At 38.7% G+C, this 20,458-nt stretch overlaps 2 protein-coding genes across 6 annotated transcripts in view; one reads left to right on the top strand and one right to left on the bottom strand.

The window, feature by feature from the left end:
• LOC138316473 (ciliogenesis and planar polarity effector 2-like) overlaps positions 1-1,919 on the top strand; it is a 28,528-nt gene extending 26,609 nt beyond the window's left edge. For all 3 annotated transcript variants that reach the window (XM_069258170.1, XM_069258176.1, XM_069258181.1), the window contains exons 5-6: positions 187-323; positions 1,687-1,919. In XM_069258170.1, the coding sequence (XP_069114271.1) occupies positions 187-323; positions 1,687-1,918 (369 nt within the window). In that variant the 3' untranslated portion in view covers position 1,919. The remainder of the gene's footprint in view (positions 1-186; positions 324-1,686) is intronic.
• Positions 1,920-3,196: 1,277 nt separating this feature from the next.
• LOC138316406 (28S rRNA (cytosine-C(5))-methyltransferase-like) overlaps positions 3,197-20,458 on the bottom strand; it is a 41,708-nt gene continuing 24,446 nt past the window's right edge. For all 3 annotated transcript variants that reach the window (XM_069258105.1, XM_069258119.1, XM_069258111.1), the window contains exons 3-9: positions 20,188-20,299; positions 14,079-14,196; positions 8,880-9,021; positions 7,448-7,563; positions 5,386-5,564; positions 4,766-4,848; positions 3,197-4,279 (exon numbers count right to left, since the gene is read on the bottom strand). In XM_069258105.1, the coding sequence (XP_069114206.1) occupies positions 3,260-4,279; positions 4,766-4,848; positions 5,386-5,564; positions 7,448-7,563; positions 8,880-9,021; positions 14,079-14,196; positions 20,188-20,299 (1,770 nt within the window). In that variant the 3' untranslated portion in view covers positions 3,197-3,259. The remainder of the gene's footprint in view (positions 4,280-4,765; positions 4,849-5,385; positions 5,565-7,447; positions 7,564-8,879; positions 9,022-14,078; positions 14,197-20,187; positions 20,300-20,458) is intronic.

Here is a 20,458-nt window from a genome sequence, read left to right as displayed (position 1 = left end):
TAGTGTGTTTGAAAAAGTTTGAAAAGCAGAGAAAAGATCCCTCTTTCCATTGTCAGACATTGATCATTTTTTGGTGGGTGCCAAGATCCCTCTGGGATCTCTTGTTTAATGATAATAGAGTTGTATCCTATAGTATCTGGATCAAACGTAGTTGTTTATCATATATGATCTTTTTTCTCGCTACAGGCGTGTCTGGACAAGGCCGATGCTGTTATTTTCCTGTTCTCCTTTATAGATAAGAGTAGCTTTGATGATATTCCTCATCAGCTCACTCGCATCAGTACTCCGAAAGATAACACAACTAAACTTGTCATAGGAACAAAGTATCCTTTTTAACCCCTCTTTGAAGATTTCTGATCATTTGATCTTCTGTTACAGTATTCGACCAAATTAAAGTTCCCATGAAGTTTGATTAAAGATGCTCCACCGCCGACAGAGCATAAATGATACTCATCATTTGAACAATAATTGGTGTTTAATCGTGTATATCTATGTATAATTAACACAACAATTAATATAAAATAATTTACTTCGCCTTTGGTGCATGCGCAATCAGTACTTCATTCCATATAGGATATAGTGGCACAGAATTTTTTCGGGATGCAACTAATTATCTTTTATATTTTTAACTTGAAATAAAATTACAAGCTCAAACTTTTCAATGGTGGTAATGGTGTAAAGTAAGAAACTTTTGTAACTGAAGAAAAATACTAAATCGTCTGCTCCTGTTTTTGATAGTGAAAGAATACCATTTGTCAGTGGTGGAGCATCTTTAACATTGAGAAAATTAACAGGAAAACTTTAAGATCTTTTACAAAATGATTTCACTAAGTAAGCAACATATCAATTGGTAAAAGACAATTATAAAACGAAGAAACTTGTGTATAGTATGATCTAAATAAGTCCAGAAAGGGGTGCTTGTAGGGTTGGATATGGTAACTCGGAGTTTAACTGTTGAATGCTTGTTGTTCCATAGATGAGGTCTTTCTCAGAGGTCCCTCCCCTATTGTAATTTGAATACAGTTTCAGAAAAAAGTGGGGTCCTTTTTCATTTTCTATGCGTAAAGTTGCTCCACTGTCGACACAGCATAAATGATATTAATCATTGGAACAATAATTGGTGTTTAATCGTGTATATATATGCCTAATTAACACAAAAAATAATATAAAATAATTTATTTCGCCTTTGGTGCATGCGCAATCAGTACTTCATTCCATAAAGGATAAAGTGTCACAGATTTTTTTCGGGATGCAGTTAATTATTTTTCATATTTTTAACTTGAAGTAAAATTAGAAGCTCAAGCTTTTCAATGGTGGTAATGGTGTAAAGTAAGTAACTTTTGTAAATGATGAAAAATACTAAATCGTCTGCTCCTTTTTTTTATAGTGAAAAAATACCATTTGCCAGTGGTGGAGCATCTTTAAAAATGACATGGGGATGGGGTAAATACACACCCTGGTAAGTCCTGTGTTTTCATAATAAACTAGTTACATTCTTTTATTATTCAGAGTCCCCGAAATTTCAGTAAAGCGTTACCGGTACTGGGCTGGGTGATTTAGATTATAATACTCTTACACTCCGGTTTAATAAGCGATTATGAAAGTTTGTGTTGAAGATTGACTGCTACCAACAAAGATATTTCCGTCTGTGAAGTAGACAATTAGGTCTTTCCTTAACCTTCACAGATTTGACCAGTTTGCACACAGTGAGATTACCCAGAGGGACATTCGAGATTTTGAACATAACTGGAAAATTCCAATTTTGAAAACCAGAAACATTCCAGATGCTGAAAATCAGAGCAGTTTCAATGACATTGCACAAAATCTGAATATCATTTGTGAACATTTGTGGCAGAGAGATTTAAAAATGGGAGGAGGAAAGGGCCCGCCAGGTGACAATAAAATATCATATTGTTAAACTAGATTTGTTGTGCTTTCATGATACATGTGTACATGTAACTCTTTGCAGCAGGTGTATGCTATCTCTACTTCAATTTAGTTCGTTGAATCAAGAGGGATCTATAGTCACTGTGTTTTTCTATCTTTCTGCGTTTACAGACAATTTCTAGATTAGATCAAAGACCAAGGTTTTGTTGGGGGAAGAATGTAGTAAGTTCTGGAGAAAATCTAATGACTATTGATCCAGTACAGAAGCAAATGTATGCCGGGGTCATTTTCATTTACATGGTTGGACTGGTTGGACCGTTTGTATATTAGTATATTTAAAGTTTAAATCCTGACAGACCTGCAGATATTGATACAGGCCTATGAGGGCTTTGTCAAGGCTTTCTGAAAAAATTCAGGTTTGTCATTAATTCAAAATGAACAACTAGGTCCAACCAGTTCAATCATATAAGCGAAAACAATCCTGATTTCCCATGTATCTAAGATAGGGACAGCACTAAAACATCAGAATAAATGTGTGCTAATCTTAAAAATAAGCTCATCTTAAAGATGCTCCACTGCCGACAGAGCATAAATAATATTCATCATTTGAACAATAATTGGTGTTTAATCATGTTATATATGTCTAATTAACACAAAAAATAATATAAAATAATTTATTTTGCCTTTGGTGCATGCGCAATAAATACTTCAATCCATATAGAATATAGTGCCACAGAATTTTTTCGAGATGCAATTAATATTTTTATTATATTTTTTAACTTTCTAAGTAAAATTAGAAGCCCAAACTTTTCAAAAACGGTTTTGTAACTGAAGAAAAATACTAAATCGTTGGCTCCTGTTTTTGATAGTGAAAAAATACCATTTGTCTGCGGTGTAGCATATCTTTAAGATAATACATTAAAAGTGGATGTGAAGTGAAATTTAAGTTACAGTGACATTAAACCAGAACCCTTGAGGGCCATGTCTATTTCAAAACAAGTTCGCGAAGATTAATATTTGCAGATTTAAAAATTGAATGGTGTATACATATCAATTTAAGGCGATAAACTTTTACAAATTTTGAAAGTAAAAAGCACATAAAAGAAAGTTGGATTACAGTAATCGTTTTGGAACAAAGGGGCTGAACAAGGTGGGGGTATCTTGTGTACTAGTATGCATATCTAAGGATAATTGCCATCAAGTGTCACTGAAATCCCTCCAGTAGATTAGGAGAAGTAGTCATTAAATCGTTTTGTAACAAAGAGGCATAATAACTTTGTTATTATGCAAAATAAGCAACAATGTGTGATTCATTATTTATACTGGATTTTAATGTCTATATTTTGTGTATAAACAACACATGCATTGCCTATTAACAGTCACAACTATTTTTCTTGTGTTTATGCTTCTTTCTTCTTTTGGTCTCTGATGCACTTTCATCACCATCTTCCTCCTCACAAGTTTTAGACCTGTGTTTATGCTTCTTTCTTTTGGTCTCTAATGCACTTTCATCACCATCTTCCTCCTCACAAGTTTTAGACTTGTGTTTATACTTCTTTCTTTTGGTCTCTGATTCACTTTCATCACCATCTTCCTCCTCACAAGTTTTAGACCTGTGTTTATGCTTCTTTCTTTTGGTCTCTGATGCACTTTCATCACCATCTTCCTCCTCACAAGTTTTAGACTTGTGTTTATACTTCTTTCTTTTGGTCTCTGATTCACTTTCATCACCATCTTCCTCCTCACAAGTTTTAGACTTGTGTTTATGCTTCTTTCTTTTGGTCTCTGATGCACTTTCATCACCATCTTCCTCCTCACAAGTTTTAGATTTGCGTTTATGCTTCTTTCTTTTGGTCTCTGATTCACTTTCATCACCATTCTGCTGCTCCTGAAGTTTTGATTTGTGTTTATGTTTCTTATTTTTATTGTTTGGTTCGTTTTCTTCAAGTTTCCATTTTTTCACAACTTCTTCCGTTAAACTATCTGTACTTGCTTTACACTTTTTCTTTGATTTCACTTTCTTTGACAATTTAACAGTTTCTTCATTTGGCACCGTTTCCCTTGTCTCCTCATATCTATCTTTCTTTTTCTTTTTTACCAGTGTTTGTGTGTCTGAATCTGAATCCATTTCGATTCTTTCAAAACATGCCACAAAAAATCCATTGCATAGGGAATGTTCTGGTGACATTCGCAGGAAGCACTCCGAGCTATCGTAACCTTGGAGACCTCGATTTGGCCAATCAGGAAAGGCTTTGATCACTTTAAACTTTCCCTCCACAATAGTTTCTAGCTCTTTGATAACCTCCTCGTTTTCTTCCATATGGATAGAACAAGTTGAATAAACTAAACGTTTCAGGTTTGGAAATTTCATAGCATGTTTCAACATGATCACCTGCAAGATATTGATATAATGAGTGTTAATATTGTGTTCAAATGAGGATCTACCAAGCTGTCTATAATATTCATTCTGATCATTTCAAACAGAACTAAATTTAGCATCAATTTTGCATACAATGTTGACAGATATATGATAAATGAAAGGAGTCTTGCAAGCAGATTTGAGACACTTAATTACAATAGATCATTTATAGTTATTGTATAGTGGTTAAGCCACTGGCCTTTCACCTAGCCGACCGGGGTTCAATCCCCGGCACGGACCTGAAAAGGTCAGGGGGTCACTGGCCCGATCATGCACTCCGGTTTCCTTCCACTCTAAGACCCCTCACACACTTTCAACCGGGTCATCAAAAGTGATTTATACAAGTTGTACAACTTGTTTTGCAATTCATGTAAAATAAACAAAGTTTATATTTTATTTATAGTTACAAAATGAATCATGATTTTTACCACAAAAAGGTATTATGGCAAAGTTCTTTACCTGGAAATTTGACAGTGTGTTTAGTCTTTTGGATGAGGATGATGACTGGTCATCTACTGCTTCATTCATTCTGCTTACAATTCCTGCAAAAACGAATCCATTCATGTACATCAAACAATTAATCATTTTACAAAGTGAACAAAGACAAAAATATGGTCTTTTTAACAAACATACACTCTTTCTTATGGTTAATAATGACCAACACAAGTATTAACATTACATAGAGAAGATCCCAGATATGGCCCCATGGTCAGACTGCCAGGTAGTAAACAAGTCAAACATTTTCCCGGTATTAATCAAGAATCCTTGATAATAGCAACAGAAACATGGCAATCATCTTTTGCTAATTGTTTGTCTGACCCAATCTGGCCTCAGGATCATGAAATAAACTTAAGTCCAAAACAGTCTTAATTTTAGACTTAGCGTATCAAAGATGATGTTCCAAAAAGTGATGTCATTTTTGATTGGCTATGCAATCGTAAGACTGTTTCATGTTACTGGGGCCACAGCTACTACATGATGGACTCAACCTCACCGAGACAACAAGGCAGTAAATTTCCTGCTGTAAGAAACCTTGATCACAGTTATATTCACAGCATTAAAACTGACCCCATATTTACCTGAGCCACTACAGGATGGGTCCACCAGTATATACTCTACATTCATGAATTGGTCACTGTATGGATCAACTTTGAGAAAATCCTGACAGTCTGGTCTCACACATGTTACGCCTAACTTCCTCATCAATCCCTGAAGAGTAGCAATTCGTCGTCCATCTTTGTCAAATGCAAACACAGTTCTGTTTTGGAGAAATAAAGGGAGATAACCAAACACTTTTGTAGAGAAATGGAGACACTGGTCTGACAATTCTTTGAAAGTTAATTAGGGTTCATAACAAGAGATCCCAGAGGGATCTTGGCACCCACCTAAGAATGATCTACGTCTGACAATGGAAAGAGGGATCTTTTCTCTGCTTTTCAAACTTTTACTACATATTACTCATTATGAAATTTGAGAAAAATCCTTTCAGTACTTTCTGAGATATATAAGAAACTTCACTTATTAAAATCCAAGATGGCTACCTGTCGGCAATTTTTTTTTACCAATTGGTCCAAAAATGCATTATAAACAACTAGGGCCCTAGGGGAACCTACATATAAAATTTGAGGAAGATACCTTTAAAACTTTCTGAGAAATAGCGGTAACAAGAAATGTTAACGGACAGAAGGATGCACAGACTGAAGCACGGACCACGGACCACAGACAAAAAGCGATTTGAATTGCCCACCATCTGATGATGGTGGGCTAAAAAAATTGACTTAAAAAGTGGTGTGAAGAAGGACAACATTAACTAAGAAAATCAGAGTACTTACATCAGTAGCCCGAGATACTCTGGCCCTGACACCAGACTTAGACATTATGACAGATAGATATCTGGTTTAGGGCCAGAGCGCAGTCCTATATCAAAACATGGAATAAGCCAAAACCATTTGGTATCGGGAACGGTGTCGGGCCAGGTCATCTCCGATTCAGACTACTTACAAAATATTACCACCTAGAATCGCCACTTACCTTGGTCTTTTCAACAAATGAATAATTTACCTACTCTTAGCCGTTCTATCGTGTCAACACAGTAGTTTCTTTTCTGCAAATTTAAATTTCCCTCGTCGTCGTCACCATTTTCTTGTAGTATGCAAATCACCTTTAATCTCGACGGATTGCTATATTTGGGTAGATATAATATTCATTTGTTGAATAGACAAAGGTTAGTGGTGCTTCTCGGTGGTCAGTCTGAATCAGAGATGACCTGGCCCAATATACCAAACGGTGTCGGCTTATTCCACGTTTTGATATAGGACTGCGCTCTGGCCCTAAACCAGACATCTATCTGTCACAATGTCTAAGTCTGGTGTCAGGGCCAGAGTATCTCGGGCTATAAAGGGGAGATAAATCAGAAACTTTTGTTGAGAGAATTAAGGGGAGATAAATCAGAAACTTTTGTTGAGAGAATTACAGGGAGATAAATCCGAATGTTATGTTGAGAGAATAAAGGGGAGATAAATCAGAAACTTTTGTTGAGAGAATTAAGGGGAGATAAATCAGAAACTTTTGTTGACAGAATAAAGGGAGATAAATCAGAAATTTTTGTTGAGAGAGAAATTATGTTGAGAGAATTAAGAGGAGATAAATCAGAAATTTTTGTTGAGAGAATTAAGCAGAGATAAATCTGAAACTTTTGTTGAGATAATTAAGCGGAGATAAATCAGAAACTTCTGTTGAGAGAATTAAGGCAAGATAAATCAGAAATTTTTGTTGAGAGAAATAAGGGGAGATAAATCAGAAACTTATGTTGAGAGAATTAAGAGGAGATAAATCAGAAATTTTTGTTGAGAGAATTGAGAGGAGATAAATCAGAAACTTCTATTGAGAGAACCAAGGGGAGAGAAACTTCTGTTGAGATCAACCTCTCATCTTTGTTAGGAGAATGAAGGGGAGATAAATCAGAAACCTTCACTATTGTGAGAAAGTAAAAAAAAAATCTATTGCTAGCGAAAAGGAGAGGTCAAAATGTTTCCTTTATGGTGAATATATTAAACTAAGTTGGTAAATTATTAATTCAATGCTGCAAATGTGTATTGAAATTTATCTACAAAAGGGTGGGCTTTTAAAGAGGAATCTTACCCATTGTTATTAATCAGGCTGGCAACATGGCTAGTTTTGTTGCCAGGGGCAGCACAGCAATCCAAAATACTGGAGCCCTCTGGTGGTGAAAGGACATGGGCAGGGAAACAACTGGCCTGAAGGAAATCATCAATTAATTGTTCTGTGAATAACAGTTTTTTATTGTACTTATTTTAGCCTTTTTTTTCAATTATCAATTTGCATGGCCCTCATTATTTTTTCTTTGAATAATTTACCAAGAACATGATTAAATGAGAAATTTCAACTAGTTTCAATGTCACAGTGCAGTATTTAAAATTTTATCTTTGCTTACAAAATTAATTTGATACAATACACTGCTTGAAGTATGAGAAGGATTGAATAAAGTGTTGAAGATCATAAAGGTTATGATTATAGGAGTTGGGTTATTCATAGCTGCAATATTGTTGCTCAAAACAATTTTAGGCAAAAATGGTGTCATCTTTAGAGCTATAATTGGTGCCTATTACAGCTAATGGAGCAACGTAATGATTATGCAAACCATTATCAATTGTATGCATTTTATTGTACTTGTTTTATTTCTCTTACTTACTTGGCAATTGGCAATAAAACTGAGCCGTATAAAATATCAAATTCTCAGTGAGACATAATTTTTTTTTTACATACATGTATACATGTATATATATAGTCTTTCTGAAGAATTTATACTGCTACAAATTGTGAACTTGACGTCTTGTGAGCGGTACAGTAGATATTAAGAATGGTAGTTATGCTTGTTTTGGACAACAAGAATTCCACAGAAGTGGATGTGTCGCCTGCTCAGCATCACAAAAAATAGTTATTAACAGTTGAAAATATTGTTAATAATTAGGTGAAGTTATCAAATCCCGTAACTCTTGCAAATATTGATGGATTTTGACCAGTATCAAACCCATTTTAGATCTCATTGATATAAAGCAATACACCAAATTTTGTTGAAATCGGACAATAAATAATAAAGTTATTGAGCAGAATACATGGATTTATCTGTTTTGACAAATTTTAAGTCCCGTAACTCTTGCAAATATTGACGGATTTTGACCATTATCCAACTCATCCAAGATCTCATTAATATAAAGCAATTTCTGAAATTTTGTTGAAAATGGACAATAAATATTTAAGTCATCGAGCGGAAACCATGGATTTATCTGTTTTGACGACTTTAAAGTCCCATAACTCTTGCAAATATTGTCGGATTTTGACCATTATCAAACTCATCTGAGATCTCACACCGATGACGATGCAGACACAAAAATGATATATAAATGCATGTATACGCATAAATTGGAAACCTACACAAAAAGTATAGGAAATTGTGCCAGAGTGATTTTCTGAGCCACTGCTCCACTAGGACACATAGGCACCCTTTCGTACCCAGAGACAAGGTTTCATATTACAAATCAAAGTTGTTCACCTTATCCTGCAATATAATCTTCCCAGAGGTAAGCAGGTGATTGTCATGGAAATCAGTACGAGGAGGGAAGACAAGGAGATCGAAGAGATGTGGATCCTGTAGAAATTGATGCTCCTCCAGTCTCTCTACTGTATCTCGGAATCTGTGCATCATGAGATTAATTATCAAGAGTCATGAAAAACTAGCAATTTATTTTCATCTTTACCCTTTAACTGCTAAAAATCAAAATATCAAAGGCATGAAGATAAGGTTAATTTTGTATAACCTTTGAAACCTTTGTGACAAGTTATAGCATTTTGACAGTGAGTTCCATAGACAAAATTTACATGATTTTATATGAAATTAAGATGGTTCTGAAAATTTGATACAGAAAATGCAAATGTAATAACAGATGTACTAATATTTGTGATACTCTTGAAGCAAGGTAGCATAATTTTTTCAAATGTTTTTTCTTATTTAGAGTATCGACTATAACTGATAGGCAAAGTGGCCTAAGATAATAAACAAATTGAATTGAATTGACTGTGAACCATTATAGATGTAACATATATAAATGTAGGTGCTGGCACCATCTTGGAATTCCAATCCCATAATGATAAGAATACCTATGTCTGCTAAGTTTGTGAGGATTAGACCAATAGTTAGTAAGCTCTGGAATCCTTCAGTTTAACAAGAGATCCCAGAGGGATCTTGGCACCCACCTAAGAACGATCTTTGTCTGACAAAGGAAAGAGGGATCTTTTCTCTGCTTTTCAAGCTTTTACTACATATTACTACACATGAAATTTGAGAAAGATCCTTTGACTACTTTCTGAGATATATAACAGTAACGAACTTCAATTATCAAAATCCAAGATGGCTACCTGTCGGCCATCTTGTTCACCGATCGGTCCTAAAATGCAAAATGCACAACTAGACCCCTAAAAGAACCTGCACATACAATTTGAGACAGATCCCTTCAGTACACTCTTAGACATAGCGGAAAAAAACTTCAATTGTCAAAATCCAAGATGGCGTCCTGTCGGCCATCTTGTTCACCGATCGATACCAAAATGCAATATGCATAACCAGGGACCTAGGGGAACCTGCACATGAAATTTGAGACAGATCCTTTCTGCACTTTCTAAGAAATAGTGGTAACAAGCTTCAACTATCAAAATCCAAGATGGCGTCCTGTCGGCCATCTTGTTCACCGATCAGTCCGAAAATGCAATATGCACAACTGGACCCCAATGGAAACCTGCACATGCAATTTGATATACATCCCTTGAGTACTTTCTTAGAAATAATGGTAACAAGCTTTAACTATCAAAATCCAAGATGGCGGCCTGTGGGCCATCTTGTTCATCAATCGGTCCCAAAATGCAATATACATAACCAGGGACCTAGGGGAACCTGCACATGCAATTTGAGACAGATCCCTTCAGTACTTTTTAAGAAATAGCGGTAACAAACTTCAACTATCAAAATCCAAGATGGCCGACTGTCGACCATCTTGTTGACCGATCGGTCCCAAAATGCAATATGTACAACTAGGGTACTAGGGGAACCTGTATATGAAATTTGAGAAAGATCCCTTCTGCACTTTTTGAGAAATAGCGGTAACAAACTTCAACTATCAAAATCCAAGATGGCCGACTGTCGGCCATCTTGTTGACCGATCGGTCCCAAAATGCAATATGCACAACTAGGGTCCTAGGGGAACCTACATATGAAATGTGAGAAAGATCACTTCAGTAATTTCTGAGAAATAGCGGTAACAAGAATTGTTAACGGACGGACGACGGACGACAGATGAAAGGCGATTTAAATAGCCCACCATCTGATGATGGTGGGCTAAAAATCCAAGATGGCTGCCAGGCAGCAATTTTGTTGACCGATCGGTCCCAAATCACAATATGCACAACTAGGGCCCTAGGGGAACTTACATATGAATTTTGAGACAGATCCCTTCAGTACTTTCTGAGAAATAGCGATAACGAACTTTGAATAACAAAATCCAAGATGGCTGCCTGGCGGCCATCTTGTTAACCGATTGGTCCCAAAATGCAATATGCACAACTAGGTCCCTAGGGGAACCTACATATGAAATTTGAGAGAGATCCCTTCAGTACTATCTGAGAAATAGCCATAACAAACTTTAACTATCGAAATCCAAAATGGCGGCCTGGCGGCCATCTTGTTCACCGATTGGTCCAAAAATGCAATATGCACAACAAGGGCCCTAGGGGAACCGACATTTTAAATTTGAGAAAGATCCCTTCAGCACTTTTTGAGAAATGGGGATATCAAACCTTAACTATCAACATCCAAGATGGCCGCCTGGCGGCCATCTTGTTTTTCCTATCGGCCTCAAAATCTATATGGCACAAATAGAGACCAAGGGTAACCTCCATGTGAAGTTTGAACAAAATCCCTTCAGTAGTTCTCAAGAAATATCGATAACAAACTTCAACTGCCAAGATCAAAGATGGCTGCCTGGCGGCCATCTTGTTTTTCCGATCAGCTTCAAAATATGTATGGCACCGATCAGCCTCAAAATCTGTATGGCACAACTAGGGACCAAGGGTAACCTCCATGTGAAGTTTTAACAAAATCCCTTCAGTAGTTCTCAAGAAATATCGATAACAAACTTCAACTGCCAAAATCAAAGATGGCTGCCTGGCGGCCATCTTGTTTTTCCGATCAGCCTCAAAATCTGTATGGCACAACTAGGGACCAAGGGTAACCTCCATGTGAAGTTTGAACAAAATCCCTTCAGTAGTTCTCAAGAAATATTGATAACAAACTTCAACTGCCAAAATCAAAGATGGCTGCCTGGCAGCCATCTTGTTTTTCCGATCAGCCTCAAAATCTGTATGGCACAAATATGGACCAAGGGGACCCTCCATGTGAAGTTTGAACAAAATCACTGCAGCAGTTTTTAAGAAATAGTGATAACAAGCATTGTTTACGGACGGACGACGGACGATGGACGACGGACCACGGACCACGGACGCAGGGCAATTCAGAGGGTGGGCTAATAGCAGTAATAAAATTCAACTATCAAAATCCAAGATGGCGGCCTGTCGGCCATCTTGTTCATCAATCAGTCCCAAAATGCAATATGCACAACTAAGCCCCTAGGGGAACCTGCACATGCAATTTGAGAAGAATTCTTTCGGTACTTTCTGAGAAATAGCGGTAACAAACTTTAGACTATCAAAATCCAAGATGGCGGCCTGTCGGCCATCTTGTTAACCGATTGGTCTCAAAATGCAATATGCACAACTAGGCCCCTAGGGGAACTTACATGTGAAATTTGAGAAAGATCCCTTCAATACATTCTGAGAAATAGCGGTAACAAACTTTAACTATCAAAATCCAAGATGGCTGCCTGGCGGCCATTTTGTTGACCGATTGGTCCCAAAAATACAATATGCACAACTAGGGCCCTAGGGGAACCTCCATATAAAATTTGAGTAACATCCCTTCAGTACTTTCTGAGAAATAGCGGTAACAAGAATTAATTGTTAACGGACGGAAGGACGGACGACGGACCACAGACAAAAAGCGATTTGAATAGCCCACCATCTGTTGATGGTGGGCTAAAAAAGTGGATGAAATAACAAGAGGCCCAAGGGCCTTAACGGTCATCTTACTATCTTGGCAATAGCTGTATAGGAAAATAATTAGATATGGTGTCATGGTAGCCATCTTCAATCTGGGATCAACCAGAGATATAACAACACTTTGACAAGATCATATCAGCTGCATTTCATGTTTCAAGTTTCAGTTAAATTGCACTGGTAGAACTTGAGAAGAAGTTCAAATGTGTTTTCAAGATGGCATCTGTGGCAGCCATCTTGGATCATCTGTGGCAGCCATCTTGGATTTTGGATCGACATAAAATATAACAACACTTGGTCGGGACCATGTCAGGATCATTTCATGCAGGTTTCAGCTTAACCATACACTGGTAGAACTTGAGAAGTTCAAAATTCAAGATTTTGGAATATTTGACTCTCGTGCTATTGACTAAATATGAATACCCTGGACATTTCGGCTAATTAAAAGGTGTAGTTAAAAGATTTTAGCTTAATTGACCCCTGTGACCTTGAAAGAAGGTCAAGGTCATTCATTTTAATAACTATGTTAACCCTTCATCCCAGCATGCCACCAGCAAAATATTAGTATCCTGGACTTTTGGGTTAGTTAACAAAAAGTCATTCAAAGATTTTAGTCTATTTGACTCCTATGACCTTGAAAATAGGTCAAGGTCATTCATATTCACAAATTTGGTAGCCCTTCATCCCAGCATGCTACAGGCCAAATATGAGTACCCTGGACCTTTTGTTTAGTTAGAAGAAGTCGTTCAAAGATTTTAGCCTATTTGACCCCTGTGACCTTGAAAGTAGGTCAAGGTCATTTCTTTTCACAACTTTGGTAGCCCTTCATCCCAGCATGCTACAGGCCAAATATGAGTACCCTGAACCTTTTGGTTAGTTAGAAGAAGTAGTTCAAAGATTTTAGCCTATTTGACCCCTGTGACATTGAAAGTAGGTCAAGGTTTTTTATTTTCACAACTTTGGTAGCCCTTCATCCCAGCATGCAACACGCCAAATATGAGTACCCTGGACCTTTTGGTTAGTTAGAAGAAGTCGTTCAAAGATTTTAGCCTATTTGACCCCCGTTGACCTTGACAGTACGTCAAGGTCATTAATTTTCACAACTTTTGTAGCCCTTCATCCCAGCATGCTACAGGCCAAATATGAGTACCCTGGACCTTTTGGTTAGTTAGAAGAAGTCGTTCAAAGATTTTAGCTTATTTGACCCCTGTGACCTTGAAAGTAGGTCAAGGTCATTTATTTTCACAACTTTGATAGCCCTTCATCCCAGTATGCTTTAGGCCAAATATGAGCACTTTAGGCCTTACGGTTATTGAGAAGAAGTTGTTTGAATGAAAAGTTTATGCACAGCGGACGACGACGGATGGTGCATGATGACTATAGGTCATCCTGACCCTATGGGTCAGATGACCTAAAAAGCCTGAGCAAAAAACAACATGCCGGAAATTCGTTGTGTAACAAACATTGTTTTTGTTGTCTACAATGATGTGGGTGGATTTAGACACATGTAAATCATTATAATGATGAAAAGTTCAAAGTCAAGTCTAGACAATTTGATAATATGGATGTTTTGCATCATGTTAACACTTACTCCTCAGCATCTGCAGTAGGAGTAACCACTTGCTCCCAACCCTCAGATTCCAGACAACTTGTCACATTGGGCACTGATGTCTTTAGCAAATTCACCCTCACATATCTTGGTAACGAACCTACAAAAATTAACACACAAACAGTGTAAATAATTTCTACAAGAACAATGAATCTGTGCAACTTACAGACTGAAATAAGACTAAATCCTTTGGATTGGTATTCAAACAATAAAGCTATATTTTCTAACAAGAGGCCCATGGGCCTTAACGGTCATCTGACTACCTTGGCAATAGCTGTATAAGAAATTAATTAGATATAGTGTCATGGTTAAAAAATAACAAGAGGCCCAGAGGGCCTGTATCGCTCACCTGGTTTGTAATGCCAAGTAATGTTCTGAATACAGGTTCATTGTTTCTTTTCTGAAGGAATTTTAATATTAACCTCTAAATCCCCTATCAGGCCCCACCCCTCCTGCCCCGAGGGGGTCAGAGCCAAAATTTATACAAGTTCTGTTCCCCTTCCCCCAAGGATGTTTGTGGCCAAATTTGGTCACAATCCAAGCAAAACTCTAGGACAAGTAGCGATTTATAGCATTTACCTCTATTTTCCCCTATTGGGCCCCACCCTCCTGGCCCCTGGGGGGCCAGAGCCAAAACTTATACAAGTTCTGTTCCCCTTCCCCCAAGGATGTTTGTGGCCAAATTTGGTTACAATCCATACAGAACTCTATGACTAGTAGCGATTTAAAGAATTTACCTTCTATTTCCCCTATTGGGCCTCGCCCCTCCTGCCCCCCGGGACCAGAGCCAAAATTTATACAAACTCAGTTCTTATTCTCCCAAGGATGTTTCTGGCCAAATTTGGTTACATTCCATGCGGAACTCTGTGACTAGTAGCGATTTAAAGGATTTACCTCTATTTCCCCTATTGGGCCCCGCCCCTCCAGCCCCCGGGGGGCCAGAGCCAAAATTTATACAAGTTCTGTTTCCCTTCCCCCAAGTATGTTTGTGGCCAAATTTGGTTCCAATCACTGCAGAACTCTATGACTAGTAGTGATTTAAAGGATTTACCTCTATTTCCCCTATTGGGCCCCCGACCCTCCTGCCCACGGGGTGTCAGAGCCAAAATTTATACATGTTCTGTTCCCCTTCCCCCAAGGATGTTTGTGGCCAAATTTGGTTACAATCCATCCAGAACTCTATGACTAATAGCGATTTAAAGGATTTACCTCTATTTCCCCTATTGGGCCCCGCCCCTCCTGCCCACGGGGTGTCAGAGCCAAAATTTATACATGTTCTGTTCCCCTTCCCTCAATGATGTTTATGGCCAAATTTGGTTACAATCCATCCAGAACTCTATGACTGGTAGCGATTTAAAGGATTTAACTCTATTTCCCCTATATATATATTGGGCCCCACCCATCCTGCCCCCGGGGGGCCAGAGCCAAAATTTATAAAAGTTCTGTTCCCCTTCCCCCAAGGATGTTTGTGGCCAAATTTGATTACAATCCATGTAGAACTCTATGACTAGTAGCGATTTAAAGGATTTATCTCTATTTCCCCTATTGGGCCCCACCCCTCCTGCCCCCCAGGGGGTCAGAGCCAAAATTTATACAAGTTCTGTTCCCCTTTCCCCAAGGATGTTTGTGGTCAAATTTGGTTACAATTCATGTAGAACTCTATGACTAGTAGCGATTTAAAGGATTTACCTCTATTTCTCCTATTGGGCCCCGCCCCTCCTGCCCCCGGGGGGTCAGAGCCAAAATTTATACAAGTTCTGTTCCCCTTCCCCCAAGGATGTTTGTGGCCAAATTTGGTTACATTCCATTCAAAACTCTATGACTAGTAGCGATTTAAAGGATTTACCTCTATTTCCCCTATTGGGCCCCGCCCCTCCTGCCCCCGGAGGACCAGAGCCAAAATTTATACAAGTTCTGTTCCCCTTCCCCCAAGGATGTTTGTGGCCAAATTTGGTTACATTCCATTCAGAACTCTATGACAAGTAGCGATTTAAAGGTTTTACCTCTATTTCCCCTATTGGGCCCCGCCCCTCCTGCCCCTGGGGGATCAGAGCCAAAATTTATACAAGTTCTGTTCCCCCTCCCCCAAGGATGTTTGTGGCCAAATTTGGTTACAATCCATGCAGAACTCTAGGACAAGTAGCGATTTATAGGATTTACCTCTATTTCTCCTATTGGGCCCCGCCCCTCCTGCCCCCGGGGGGTCAGAGCCAAAATTTATACAAGTTCTGTTCCCCCTCCCCCAAGGATGTTTGTGGCCAAATTTGGTTACATTCCATTCAGAACTCTATGACTAGTAGCGATTTATAGGATTTACCTCTATTTCTCCTATTGGGCCCCGCCCCTCCTGCCCCCGGGGGGTCAGAGCCAAAATTTATACAAGTTCTGTTCCCCCTCCCCCAAGGATGCTTGTGGCCAAATTTGGTTACAATCCATGCAGAACTCTATGACTAGTAGCGATTTAAAGGAAATGTTGACGGACAGACGGACGGACGGACGGACGGACGGACGGACGGACGACGGACGACGGACGCCGCGCCATGACATAAGCTCACTGGCCCTTCGGCAGCCCAGTGACTAAAACTAAGGACTTGGTCATGTCCATGTAAACTGCATGGGTAGAACTTTAGTAGAAGTTCAAAATGTGTTTTCAAGATGGTGGCCATCTTGGATTTTTGGTCAACCCGACAAATAACAAAACTTTGTGGGACAACGTCAGTATCCTTATAATTATTCAGACAAGTTCCAGCAAAATCGCACTGGTAGAACTTGAGAATAAGTTCAAAATATATATTTTTAAGATGGCAGGAGTGGTGGCCATCTTGGATTTCAGATCAATATAAAATACAAGAGGCCCATGTGCCTTAACAGTCACCTGACTATTAGTGCAATACAACATAGTCATTTAAAGATTTTAGCCTATTTGACCCCTGTGACCTTGATTGAAGGTCAAGGTCATTCATTTGAACAAAATTGGTAGCCCTTCATCCCAGCATGCTGCAGGCCCAATATGAGTATCCTGGGCCATTTAGTTCTTGAGAAGAAGTCATTTTAAGGTTTTAGCCTATTTGACCCCTGTGACCTTGAATGAAGGTCAAGGTCCTTCATTTGAACAACTTGGTAGCCCTTCATTCCAGCATGCTACATGCCCAATATCAGTTCCCTGGGCCTTCTGGTTCTTGATAAGAAGTCATTTTAAGTTTTTAGCGTATTTGACCCCTGTGACCTTGTATGAAGGTCAATGTCCTTCATTTGAACAAAATTGGTAGCCCTTCATCCCAGCATGCTACATGCCCAATATCTGTACCCTGGGCCTTCTGGTTCTTGAGAAGAAGTTATTTAAAGATTTTAGCCTATTTGATCCCTTTGACCTTGAAAGAAGATCAAGGTTATTCATTTGAACAAACTTGGTAGCCCTTCATTCCAGCATGCCACAGGCTTAATATTGAGTCTCTAAACTTCTACATTATTCATAACATGTTGTTTAATTGATTATAGCCTATTTGGCCCTGTGACCTTGAATGAAGATAGAGGTCATTTATTTGAACAAACTTGATAGCCATTCATCAAAGCATCCTACGGGCCCAATATCAGTACCCTGGGCTGTCTGGTTCTTGAGAAGAAGTCGTGTAAAGATTTCAGCCTTTTTGACCCCCGTGACCTTGAATGAAGGTCAAGGTCATTTATTTAAACAAACTTGTTAGCCCTTCATCCCAGCATGCCACAGGGCTAATATCAGGTCTCTAGGCCTCTTAGTTATTCAGAAGAAGTTTTTTATAAGATTTTAGCCTATTTGACCCCTATGACCTTGAATGAAGGTCAAGGTCATTTATTTGAGCAAACTTGGTAGCCCTTAATCCCAGCATCCTACAGGCCAAATATCAGTACCCTGGGCCTTCTGGTTCTTGAGAAGAAGTCGTTTAAAGATTTTAGCCTATTTGATCCCTGTGACCTTGAATGAAGATCAAGGTCATTCATTTGAACAAACTTGGTAGCCCATCATTCCAGCATGCCACAGGCTTAATATCGGGTCTCTAAACTTCTACATTATTCATAATATGTTGTTTAAATGATTATAGCCTATTTGGCCCTGTGACCTTGAATGAAGATAGAGGTCATTTATTTGAACAAACTTGATAGCCGTTCATCAAAGCATCCTACGGGCCCGATATCAGTACCCTGGGCTGTCTGGTTCTTGAGAAGAAGTCGTGTAAAGATTTTAGCCTTTTTGACCCCCGTGACCTTGAATGAAGGTCAAGGTCATTTATTTAAACAAACTTGGTAGCCCTTCATCCCAGCATGCCACAGGCCTAATATCAGGTCTCTAGGCCTCTTAGTTATTCAGAAGATTTTAGCCTTCTTGACCCCTGTGACCTTGAATGAAAGTTAAGGTCATTCATTTGAACAAACTTGGTAGCCCTGCATCCCAACATGTCACAGGCCCAATATCAGTACCCTGGGCCTTCTGGTTCTTTTCAGAAGTCGTTTTAAGATTTTAGCCTATTCGACCCCCGTGACCTGGAATGTAGGTCAAGGTCATTTATTTGAACAAACTTGGTAGTCCTTCATCCCAGCATATGCCACAGGCTTAATATCAGGTCTCTAGGCCTCTTATTTATTCACAAGAAGTTGTTTAAAGGATTTTAGCCTATTTGACCCCTGTGACCTTGAATGAAGGTCAAGATCATTTATTTAAACAAACTTGGTAGCCCTCAATCCCAGCATCATTTTCATAACTTTGGTAGCTCTTATCCTAGCATGCTACAGGCCAAATATAAGTACTCTGGGCCTTACAGTTATTGAGAAGTTGTTCAAAGATTTTAGCCTATTTGACCCCTGTGACCTTGAAAGCAGGTCAAGGTCATTCATTTTCACAACTTTGGTAGCCCTTTATCCCTGCATACTACAGGCCAATATGAATTCTCTGGGCCAAATGGTTATTGAGAAGAAGTTGTTCGAAATATTTAACCTTTTTGACCCTGCGACCTTGAAAGTAGGTCAAGGTCATTCATTTCCTCAACTTTGGTAGCTTTTCATCCTTGCATGCTACAAGCCAAATATGAGTTCTCTGGGCCTTATGGTTATTGAGAAGAATTCATTCAAAGATTTCAGCCTATTTGACCCCTGTGACCTTGAAAGCAGGTCAAGGTCATTCATTTTCACAACTTTGGTAGCCCTTTATCCCTGCATACTACAGGCCAATATGAATTCTCTGGGCCAAATGGTTATTGAGAAGAAGTTGTTCGAAATATTTAACCTTTTTGACCCTGCGACCTTGAAAGTAGGTCAAGGTCATTCATTTCCTCAACTTTGGTAGCTCGTCATCCCAGCATGCTACAGGCCAAATACGAGTACTTTAGGCCTTACGGTTATTAAGAAGAAGTCGTTCAAAGCTTTAAGCCTATTTGACCCATGTGACCTTGAAAGTAGGTCAAGGTCATTAATTTTCACAAGTTTGGTTGCCCTTCATCCCAGCATGCTACAGGCCAAATATGAGTACTCTGGGACTTATGGTTATTGAGATGAAGTTGTTCAAAGATTTCAGCCTATTTGACACCTGTGACCTTGGAAGTAGGTCAAGGTCATTAATTTTCACAACTTTGGTAGCCCTTCATCCCTCCATGCTACAGGCCAAATATGAGTACTCTGGGACTTATGGTTATTGAGAAGAAGTCATTTCAAAGATTTTAGCCTATTTGACCCTAGTGACCATTAAAGCAGGTCAAGGTCATTCATTTTCACAACTTTGGTAGCTCTTCATCCCAGCATGCTACAGGCCAAATATGAGTACTTTAGGCCTTACGGTTATTGAGAAGAAGTCGTTTGAATGAAAAGTTTATGCACAGCGCACGCCAACGGACGTTGCATGATGACTATAGGTCATCCTGATCCTTCGGGTCATATGACCTAAAAAGGTTATATGGATAATGGGTGTCCATGATTGCAATAAAATGTAAAAGAGCATAAAGAACTATTTATAGGAACTTTGCCAATATTTACCTGTAAAGGTCCTGTTTTGAGTGAACTTTGCCAATTCCTACCCATAAATGTCCCGTTTAGAGTGAACTAATAAATGCCAATTAATTCTTACCTATAAATGCCCCGTTTTGAGGCAAAAGCTGATCCCATGCTGTAACTCCAGCATTTTCAAGCATTGATTCATACTTCTTGGTTAAGGCAGCACGATTACGAGTTATTATTTGCTGCAAAAATATAGAAAAGCAGAATGTAACAAGAGATCCCAGAGGAATCTTGGCGATCCAAAGAATGATCTTTGTCTGACAATGGAAAGAGGGATCTTTTCTCTGCTTCTCAAACTGTTTGAAACATTAATTAATACATATAAGATTTGAGACAGATCG

This window comes from Argopecten irradians, chromosome 1 (genome assembly GCF_041381155.1).
Source record: "Argopecten irradians isolate NY chromosome 1, Ai_NY, whole genome shotgun sequence".
In the NCBI taxonomy this organism is placed as follows: Eukaryota; Metazoa; Mollusca; class Bivalvia; order Pectinida; family Pectinidae; genus Argopecten; species Argopecten irradians.
The sequence above is the reverse complement of the archived record's forward strand: the minus strand, read 5'-3'. Positions and strand labels throughout refer to the sequence as shown.